The 11,079-nt window shown below is 43.1% G+C and overlaps 1 protein-coding gene across 7 annotated transcripts in view; it reads right to left on the bottom strand.

Annotated features, from left to right (window-relative positions):
• PIGQ (phosphatidylinositol glycan anchor biosynthesis class Q) overlaps window positions 1–7,098 on the bottom strand; it is a 43,599-nt gene extending 36,501 nt beyond the window's left edge. The window contains exons 1-2 of one of the 7 annotated variants that reach the window (XM_044433304.1): window positions 7,009–7,096; window positions 6,270–6,349 (exon numbers count right to left, since the gene is read on the bottom strand). In XM_044433304.1, the coding sequence (XP_044289239.1) occupies window positions 6,270–6,297 (28 nt within the window). In that variant the 5' untranslated portion in view covers window positions 6,298–6,349; window positions 7,009–7,096. Of the gene's footprint in view, window positions 1–141; window positions 163–2,014; window positions 2,249–3,849; window positions 3,968–4,286; window positions 4,606–6,269; window positions 6,350–7,008 lie in introns of those variants that run through there. The other 6 variants (XM_044433297.1, XM_044433300.1, XM_044433298.1 and 3 more) reach the window with 6 other exon arrangements.
• Window positions 7,099–11,079: the final 3,981 nt, after the last annotated feature.

Below are 11,079 nucleotides of genomic sequence, written 5' to 3' on the forward strand. Positions count from 1 at the left end.
AAACCATATCAAACTATCAAAACAACATTACACTGAGAGCCAGTGTGGTATAATGGTTACAGTATTGGACTGGAAATCAGGAGATCCAGTTCCAGTCTCCACTTCGCTATAAAGTTCACTGGGTGACATTGTGCTACTCACAGACTCTCACACGAGCTTATCACACAAGGCTGTTGTTGTAAGGATAAAATGGAGATAAGGATAACCTTGTAAGCCACCTTGTATTCCTTGCAAGAGGAAGAAAGGCAGAGTATAAATGTAATAGAATGATGATAATCATAACACTCATAAATTAAATGGTCATATTAAAGAGGAAAGAGGAACCTTTCCAAAAGGTTCTAGGAGTGACAAAAAGGCTCCTTTGAGAGGGGGTGTCCTCAAACAGATGTCTCCTGAGCATCTTAACAAGGCAGAAATACCCTCTGAAAGACATGCCCTAAACATTACTGCCTAAATGTTCATGCAATTGCACTCTTAGAAGCTAAGGCCAACAGCCTGAATTGAAACTGAACTTTTTTTGGCATCCAGTGCAGATCTTTCAACAAACCCACAGTATGATCTCAATAATGTGCCCTGATTAGCAGCCTAGCTGGCACATTTTGCACAAAACGAATCTTCTGGACACTTCATAATGGAAACCCCAGGTAGTAGTCTAAATAAATGTATCTAGGGCAGGGATAACTGTTGTCAGATTGGACTGATTCAGGAATGGTCATAGCTGGCACCATTTTGTGCAGGTTTAGACAGAAAAATCCTACAACACTGGGTATTCCTTAGCCAGCAGTGGGAATTGTAGGATGTTTTCTGTCTCAACTTGCCAAAGGTTGCACCTTAAACATAGCTGTGCAAACACACTTATTGTCACTACTATCATCTGAAAATCTAGGGACATCACTGAATTAAGATGTACTCTTAAGCCATGAATATGACTTTTCAAGAAGAGAGCAACCTCTTCCAGGACAGGTTGAATACCAATCCCCAAGACAGGTTTTTTATGACCAAAAGCAAAATTGTTTTGTTTAGTTGCAAAGTTGTGCCCGACCCATCATGACCTCATGGACAACATTCCTCCAGACTCTCCTGTCCTCCACCATCCCTTGGAGTCCATCCAAGCCCACACCCACTGCCCCAGTGACTCCATCTAGCCACCTCACCCTCTGCCATCTCCTTCTCCTTTTGCCAATAATGAAATAAGGAGTTGTAAATCTTATGTTTAGCTTGTAATGTGCATTTTGCTCCTCACAACTTCAAAAGATAGAAGACTGGCAAAATAACAAGACAATCTGGAAAAAGAAAGCAAACAAGATTGAAAAAATAGTGGGCATAGTACACTTTTCTCAGGTAAAAGTCAGAAAACAGAGTCTATTCAGAGAGTCTAGCACACACTGCAAGCAGCATCAGGATATGTTTCTGAGAGTATACAGAATGTAGGTGATGGTGATGGTCAGAAAGTCTCCTTATTGGCAAGGCAAGAGAAACATGACAGACATTTCAATTGAAGGGGGTCTAATATTGTTATTTCTGTTCACCAATTTTGCAGGTTTGTACTGCTTCGAACAGTTACAAAGGCTGTTAGATCAGAGATGACAGGGTGGAAAAAATTACATCACAACAAATACCACCCTTATATAGCATTCAGCTCTCTTAAAATACTACCTATCTTCAGCCTAAAAGGGTCCCTTCCTTAATAGAAAATAAACCTTCCAGCTTGTGTGTATCTAATTTTGCCATTACCTGTTTTGCATGCTTTACCCATTATTATTTTCTAAATACAAAACAAAAACCCAGAAATGCTTAGTCTACATTACAAAACAGATAAAGTCCAGAACCATAATAACATTTAAAGAGTCCCAGAATATACACCAATCCATAAAATATAATTATAAATCCCGACTTAAAAAGTCAAAGTTTCTACCAACTGCATAAATTAATACAAGGATAAATTTTGTTGGGCTTTTTTGAGGATGAAAGTCACTAATTTAGTCTCCAACAGCCAAGACAATTCTAATCTTACCTTAATAGGTTTCACTTCATGGGAAGATGGCACCCGGAGCTTAGCTGCCCCTTTCAAACTGAACGGGTAAGGACAGTGACTTATTAAACATAGAACTCCAACCAACTACTGGCATATTTATTTATTTAAAATATTTCTACCCCATCCTATATGAAAATTGTCCCAGTACGGCTTACAATAATTAAAACAATAAATAAACAGACCAAGTAAACAACATACATAATACCAACAAAAATAACATGCAACTGTAAATACTAAAACCAGTTAAAATTCTTTAATCCTTAAAATAATGGCTAAATAAAAAGGTTCTGGCACTAAAAAGAATATAAAGCCTATATTCCAGGTGAGCAAAAAAATCACCACTATGGAAAGTAGTTATCCAAATACAAATTAATCATGATGAAAGGTGGCAACATTTATGACAACAGTAATAATAATGATTGAATGACCTTGAAGCAGTAACACATTCTCAGCCTAACATATTTTACAAATGATGAGAGAATAAAATGCACAAGGGGTCTAGCTATGCTGACTCATGCTCCTTAAAGTAGGATATATAATAAGTGCTTATCAATGGCACCATCTCAAATTGGATGGAGGTAACTAGTGGGCTTCCTCAGGGTTCAGTCCTGGGCCCAGTGCACTTCAACATTTTATTAATGATTTAGATGAGGAAGTACAAGGAAAGACAATCAAATCTGCAGATTATACAAAACTGGGTGGAATAGCAAACACCCTAGAAGACAGTATGAAGATCCAGAGCAATCTTGATAAACTTGAACACTGGGCTGAAACCAACAGAATGAAATTCAATAATGACAAATGCCAAGTCCTCCACCTAGGAAAAAGAAACCAAAGACATTGATACAAGATGGAGAATACATGGCTCAACAGAACTGAACAAGAAAAAGATCTTGGAATAATTGGGCTAAACATGAGCCAACAATGTGATGCAGCCACAAAAAGGGCAAATGCTATTTTGGGATGCATTAACAGAAGTATTACTTCCAAATCACAAAAAGTAATAGTTCCTCTATACTCCTCACTAGTCAGACCTCACCTGGAATACTGTATCCAGTTCTGGGCACCAAAATTTAGGAAAGATGCAGGTAAATTAGAAAGGGCCCAGAGGAGGGCAACAGGAATGACCCAGAGTTTGGAAACACTGCCCTTTGAGGAAAGACTGAGGGAACTGGACATCTTCAGCCTTGAGAGGAGAAGGCTGAGGGGGGCCATAATATCCCTCTATCCAGGCTGTCACAAAGAGGAGAGTCAAGATCTCTTCTTGCTAATGCCAGAGTGTACGGCCCGGAATAATCAATTCAAGTTGCGGCAACCCAGATTCAGGCTGGACATCAGAAAAGCTTCCTCACTGTCAGAGCAATACAACAGTGCAACCAGCTGCCTGGAGAGGTCATGGGCTCTCCCACACTAGACATTCAAAAAGAGCCTGGACAGCCACCTGACTTGGTGTCCTGCAACAGCAGGGGGTTGAACTCGATGGCCTTCGTGGCCCCTTCCAACTCTTCTATTCTATGAACTACTTCCTGAGCTTTGTAGACAACACTTGTAAGAAATAAAAATATTAATTTGTCTAACAGCCAGTGAGTGGTTAAGAGTGTGAGACAGGGAATCATGTGATCTGGGTTCTAGTCTCCACTTGAACATGTAGCTAACTTGGTGACTTTGGGCCAGTTACACGTTCTTGGCCCTATCTACCCCACAGGGTTGTTGTTGTGTGAAAGAGATTGAAAGGAGGGGAAGTATGCAAGTTGCCTTAAGTTCCTTGGGAGGAAAAAAAGATAGAACAGAACTGCATGTCAAGTTTCTCATACCTATATTCACAATGTATTCCGCTTGTTTTCACATCTGTCACACCTTTTTTTGGAGTGCAATTACGGTTGCAAACTGACCAGGGGAAGGCAGCCCGGTCCGCTCCTATTCATTTCACAGCTGTTCGGTTTGCAGCAATTAGCAGCACCATGTAGATACATATAACATCAGTTAACAGCAGCATATCCAACAGCTCTAAACCACACAGATACAGGAGCCAACTTCAAAGTGTTGTAAGCCGCCCCGAGGCTTCGGCGAATGGGGCGGCATAAAAATGTTTTAATAAATAATAAAAATAAATAAATAAAGTTGGCAACCCTAGTCCCGATCCTTTCCCCACGCTCAAATCTACAAAGCCCATCCGCGTTAAGTTTTTTTTTAAATACGCCTTTCCTTTCCAAACTCAAATATTCACTACCGTTTTCCCCTCAGCACTTACCCCCTCTCACTACCGCTTCCAACAGGCGCCTCCCAGAGAGATCGAACAGACGAGCCCGCTTCTCTTGACATTCAAACCACTTCCGGGAGCTACAGGTCGGTTGCTAAGAGACGCGGTCCATGCCTCAGAACGGTCCGTGCCGTCCTTCCCTAATTGCATTCCGGATAGGCCCCCGATCCCCTGAGTTGAGGTTCCGCCAGGTTGTGTGTGCAAGAGAGTGGAGTCGTGCCTACTTACATGTTTTAGCCTACAACTCGCAGTCCTAACCCTTGCCCATGGTGTTGTGGCTGATGGGAGTTGCAGGGTAAAACATTGGGTGTGAATTGACCCAATTGAATTGAATTAAAAAAAAAGGGTGTGAATTGACCCTTTTTTGAGCTGCTGTTATCTGTCAAGTGCCAATGAGCTTTCCCTGGACTGATGCCTAGTCAGTGTCAGCTGCATTTCAAGGATGCACACATGCTAATTCCTAGAAAAGAGGGTTTTTCTCTGGCCTAGCTATGTATCAATGATTGCATGATTTAATCAGTTATACCTATTGATTTGTACATCACCTAAATTAGTGCTCACAGGAGTGCTGCCTCCGAGCAGCTTCTAATAAAATAGCAAAATGACAACAGGATCTTGGACAGGAAATTTTAGGGCAAAATCTAATGCATGTTTAGACTGGAGGGAAAAAGGCCTAGAACTTCCAGCTGTGGGCTTCCCCCCTCCCCATCCTATCTAATCTTGGATAAGATTGCACCCTTAGAGACCTAGTTAAAAGTTATAATGGCTATTTTATTGATTTCTGTTTATAGTTTTGCTTTATATTGTATTTTATTTCTTAAACATTTGTATGGTATTTTACATTATAACAGTTACATAGCATTTTAGATTGTCGGGAGAATTTTAGTTATTTGGTGAGTTAGAAATAAAAATAATGACAAATATATGTAGCAGTCAAGAGAATGACTAAGAGGCTCAATTTAAAAAAAAAAATTGATTTCATTTCTATACTGCCCCATAGCCAAAGTTCTCTGGGTGATTTACAACGGTGCATAAAAACAGCAGAACAAAATACAATGCAGATATTGTAAAGTCAATGCAACATTAAAATGATTTTTAAACAGCTAGAAGATAAATCTAGTATCTGTCTATGCACATTCAGTAGTATGGAATGAATTGAACCTGTGAATTTAGGGTGGTTCTTGCATTTTATGGAATTTTGGCCTCACTATTTACCTCCCTCTCCCATTGCAATATTTGTCTGAGTGTGAATATACCTACCAAGTTAGGGTAACAATGCCGCTGCTGAAGCAGACTCTAGATCATGAAAGCTCGTATCATATTTAATATATTTTAAATATATTAACTTGTGAGAGCACTCAGGATGCCCATAAACCTCCAGTTTGTGGGGGGGGGGGAGATCACAGGCACCCCGTGCAACGCAAGAAGAGTGGCACTGATGATCACTGACTCCCTGTGTCTTCTCCTCTGCATTTCTACGGTGGCCATTTTGGGCCATCTAGCCGGGGTACATCCAAGGGGGGGAAGAAGACATGTTGTATCATGGCTCTGCAGTCACCTCTTCTTTCTGCCCACCAGAACACACCTGTTATGTGTGTTCCTCTCTGAGGTTGGCTTCCCAGCCTTGGAGAGGTGGCTGGCATGGTTCGTTCTGCGCCAGCTGCAAAGGGTCAAAGTGTGACTTCCCACTTCTGAGTGGAAAGCTCTGTTTTTGACCTCAGATCTGGGCATCTGAAGTATCCTATGCCCCCCAATGCCTAGGTTGCTCCCTAAAGTGCCAAAGACACTGTTGGTTTTGCTGCTACAGACTAACATGGCAACCACCTCTGAGAATTGTCACCCACGAATCTGTATCGATATAAGTATATATGAAGAGAAATATGCGCTAGGTTGCAGGCATGAAATTACGCATACCTCTTAACTGTGTGAGAGAAAAATGTCATTTGCTTTAGTCATAGAAATGGTTAGACTTACCTTCAGCTATAATGCAGCTGAGTTCCATGGGACTCACAGAATGCTTCACGCTTTCCGGGAGTACTTTTCATGCAGCATTCCTGTGCACACGTGTTTGACAATAAGACTTGTTGACCATGCTTAGGATCTGGCTACAAGGTTGTTTTTAACCGAAGGGGTGCTGATGCTAACTAACAGCTAGACGGTTGTGCTGCAACTATTGCTCTTTCTTAATGTATTTTTTTGTGTGAGAAAAAAGATGGAAAAACATGGGTGGGTTAAAGTAGGAGATGGTGGTATCTTAAACCCTCCAGAAGACTGTGAATGGAACAGGGTAATGGGTCTATGGAACTTTGTCTGGAATCACGCCAAGTGAACTAGTTGTTTGCAGTATAGCAGTGAATCAGTCAGATGCTTCCCCTTTGGGAGTCTTGCAAAAGACATTTTGAAAAATGCTTCAGAGTATGTTTTGTGATATCCCACAAAACACATGTACCTAGACTGTTCACTGTAATGTATGCTTCCTTAAAAGTAGCTGTTTTGCTATTTGGCCTGGTTTGTCTTTTGTTTTTTAGTTTGTTTTTTTAAAATACCAATAAATTAAATACGCACGCACACTCGAGCTCACTTATATCATTTGATGCCAAAATACAAACAATTCTATGTAATCCAATGCACTCATATAAGCAGTCTACAAATATAGTGAGAAAAGAGAAATTTTTATCTCGGGTATTAATTTAGTTTTTAGTTTCATACTGACCTGAGCAAGTCTAAGTATCCCAGAAGGCAGAACATGCGAGAACAGCCCTTTGAACAGCAAGACACCCTCCACTGCTCAAAGCAGTAACCAAAGATCAGCATCACTTCTAGAACTAAGGAATGTGTGCAGAATTCAACTGTTGCTCACCACACCCCTGGGTGGGACACCGGCCCTCCCTCCAGTATGATGTCTGTGCGAGCTTTCTTGTTGATAAACTTCAGATAAGTAGAAACATCTCTCTCCCAAACGTGCTGTTTCTGCCATCACACACTTTCTTGGAACCGTCTAAGCATTATAGAACAGCTTCTTTCTTGCAGGTCGGATTTGCAAATGTCCAAAGCAAGCAGCTGAGTCCTTCAGCTTTCTGGACCTATAGGCTGCAGAAAACAAACCATGTCTTCCCCACATCCATTTGTAGCCGCCTTAATGCAGGTTTATTAGTTACCATCACTTTTCAGCCAAATCATTTTGCAGGGGTGGGGGCATTGAGCACAAGTAGGTGCAGGGGACATAGACTGATACAGAGTTAAGGAGGTATTTCAGGTTCATCATGTAAGGGTTTGGAACAAACGCATTACAAGTAAAAGTTATGTAAGGGACTGTTTAGCTTGGAAAAATGGTGAGTATCAGACACATGACAGAGGTGTACAAAATTGTGCATGCCAAAGAAAAACTAAATCTACCATAATATTAGGAGCTGGAGTCATCCCATGAAGTTGAATAGGGAGATTCATGAGAGATATAAGGAAGTACTTTTTTCAAACAGCACATATTAAAACTATGGAATTAGGGTGGCTTTGAGGAGCATGCATACTCCATGTTGAGGCCATCAAGAACTACTGGGGAGTCTTATATGCAATAAGCTTTTGTATACTGGTTGCTGGAGCAATGACTGGAGGCTGGCCTGAAACTCAGCTTGTGGCCTTCCCAAAGCACACAAGCAGAGTTAACCACTGTGTGAACAAATGGTTGGACTAGAAAGGCCATTGGTACTTTGGCCATTTGAACAGAATATGTTGCCAATGATTGGAGTGTGATTCAACAATTGTATTTATCAGGGCTTTTTTTGTCATAGAACGCACTGGAACAGCATTCCGGCACCGTTTTTTGACGGATTTTTCCAATGGATTTTACGAAGTGATTTTGAATTGCCTGTCGGGCGTAGCAGGTCAGCGGCAAAAATAATTAAAATAGTGCCTGCGGGCTGCTTGTGTGTCCGTGCTGATTGTGAGGACGCTGCTCAGCTTGGGACACTGCTCGGCTTGGGATTGGTGTGTGTGGTCACCCACTGAGTGCTTACTGCCGGCGGCGACCATTATGTTTATGTGTGTGTAGAGTCACTGGCTACTGGCTTAAAGGTAAATAAGTTCTTTATTTCAAAAAAGTTGGTGAATTGAAAACCTTTTTTAGTGTAAAAGTGTGACTCCAAGACATGAGTTCCAGCACCTTTTTTTTTTTTTTACAAAAAAAGCACTGACTAGGTCTGTGGGCGTACGCACTGCTTACAATCACAACACTGCACTTTTGTGTTGGAATGAAGCTGGAATAATCACCACCTCAGGCCCTGTACTCCACCCCGCCCACTCCCACCCCCAGGAGGCAAAGCTCAGCTGTCCTCAGACAGACACTGCGCGGATGCGGATACATCTCAAATGCTCGGCATCTGGTTTCTGATGTGGAGGGAATTTTGGCCTGGAGGCGCACGTACCCGGTTGGTCCGCCACTGCAGAAGGAGGCTGCGCTGCTCAGGCACAACCCGGACACCCTGGTGCGAACTGGATCACGCCCAGGCAGGTGGATTCGGGGCACTGGTTCTGCGCGCCTAGTAAGCAAATATTAAGGGTGGACGGAGGGTGGGAAACCCTGCCTTTCAATGACCTCTCGTTTTTAAAGTGGAGGTGGGGGTCTGCCTGCTCCGGTCTGGGATTCCACATCCAGTTCTTCAGCATCCATTTACACTGGGAAGAGTTCCTCTCAGGGCAACAGGAACACCTGCTGGAGGTCAGGGCTGGAAGGTACGCAACACTCCAGCGGGATCTCCTTCCCAGCTATGTGCCTCTCCTGTGAAGTGTTGGGAAAATCCAGATAAATCCTGGCAGGAAAAGGTTGCTTCTCTGGCCTTGTGTTATAAAATGCCCGCACCCCTTTCTCAGAAAGCACCAGCACTGGGAGCCAGGTTCCTGTGGGTGCTGCTGTTGCAGCCTAGCTTGTAGGATTTTGAGCATCACTTTGCTAGAATGTGAAATGAGGGCAATGGTGTGGTAGTTTGAACATTCTTTGGCACTGCCCTTCTTTGGGATCGGAATGTAAACTGACCTTTTCCAATCCTAATTTGAATCCTAAATGAACCTAATTTGACTTATCCCCACCCTGCCTGGAAGACATGGATCTGACGCCAACTGGATCAAATGTCCAGGGAAACGGTGGGAGTCTGGATCTCCCGGATCGATGGTGTGACTTGGAAAGCATCCAGACACCTGCTGCCCTGGTGAAACAGCTTTCAGGGAATGTAGGTGGCTGGACACGCCGCGTCCCACGTAACTTGGAGATTCCTTTCGTCAGAACTGTGGCATTATCCTTGCACAAGAAACCCGCTCTGACGCAGAATTAGCTTTAGATGGTGGGGACTGGGGAGCCTGGAAGGAGGGCTGGGCATTTTTACGGCAGCCTCTCTGGACGTAAAGCCCAGGGTGAAGGCCCCCGTGAATCAGCCAGCAGTGGAAGGGGGAGCAGAATTTGGGGACTGCAAATGTGTGTCTGCCCCCGTCCTGCAGAAAAGCACAATCAGGGCAGAACTGGATGCTGTTGGGAAATTATGTAGGAGCCCTTCTTTCGGCACCTCCGGATGCCCTGGTCCTGTTAGGTGGTGACCATATCAGAGGACATCAAATATACTGACAGGAAATCCAGAATTCCTTCAACAGGGAAGGATGGCTAAAGATCATTCCAGAAACGGTGCTGGGCCTGCCAGTTCTTAATGGTTTGTGGATGTGGCATCCCAGGTGAACTCGCATTGATGGCCAGAGCAAGTTAGTTAGTTCAAGCAAGTATATTCTGGTCTGCAGAGCCGTTTTCCATGGTTGGGAACCTGCGAGTGCTTCCATGCAAAGGGAGACCACTTTCCTATTCCTACGCTTGCAGCTGGATTCTGGAAATTTTGGCCTGGGATCCAGATACCACGCACCAGTATCAGAAAGATCAGTATTCAGGAAGATGTGGCTGCTGAGCAAGATGGTCACCAAATTTGCCATGAAAATTAAAAGGGATCCTAATCCCAGAAAAATCGCTAGATTCTCAGTAATTGACAGGATACCTCAGAACTGTTCTAGATCCTCTATTTATGACGACCTTATACAAAAGTTCCACCCCCACCTTGTTCACTTGTGTAAGGCTGAGTTTCAGAAGTCCTTCCATGGCTCCAAACCATGGTTTAATCATGGCTGTGTGCTTGCAAACAAAGCATTACACTGGAAATATCAGCACTATTGGGGAGGACCACATCAGGCTGAGAGTGAAGCCCTGACAGAACTACTCTTAGGGAAAAGAAAAAAAAAAAGAGTATACATTACGGATTCAGGGTAGTAAAAAAGATTAGACAAGAGACTTATGGGGGAAACTGATTGAAGCTGCAAAGGCGAAAAATTCAGCCCTGTTCTAGAAACGAATCCAAGGCAGAACCTCAGGATCTACTTCTTCCTGCGTCCTGCCAGACATATGGGTCTCCTCCTGCACGGATCCGTGGGAGAAGGCGACTCAACCTCCCCTAGAAAAGCAATAGCAAGCGCTGGCAAACGGCCTCCTAAAACTGATCCGGCTCTTCCCGAAAACCCAAACTTGAGGGCCTTCTCTCGCACACAGAGGCTAAGATCACAGATCAAGCAGCCAGTTTCTACAGGCCCCGCTCAGCTTAAGGAAATCTCGTGCAATTCAGTGATAAATCTATACCTCTCACACAATTAAACAGTAGTGAATTTAAAGAAAGATTTTATTGGTATTACCACTATCCACATCTCTGTGAGGTACACGGTTTTGTGGCCTAGGTTATTTCCATTTTTTTAGTGTCCATTACAA

Source organism: Varanus komodoensis, unplaced genomic scaffold (genome assembly GCF_004798865.1).
Source record: "Varanus komodoensis strain SLA01 unplaced genomic scaffold, ASM479886v1 scaffold26, whole genome shotgun sequence".
Classification (NCBI taxonomy): Eukaryota; Metazoa; Chordata; class Lepidosauria; order Squamata; family Varanidae; genus Varanus; species Varanus komodoensis.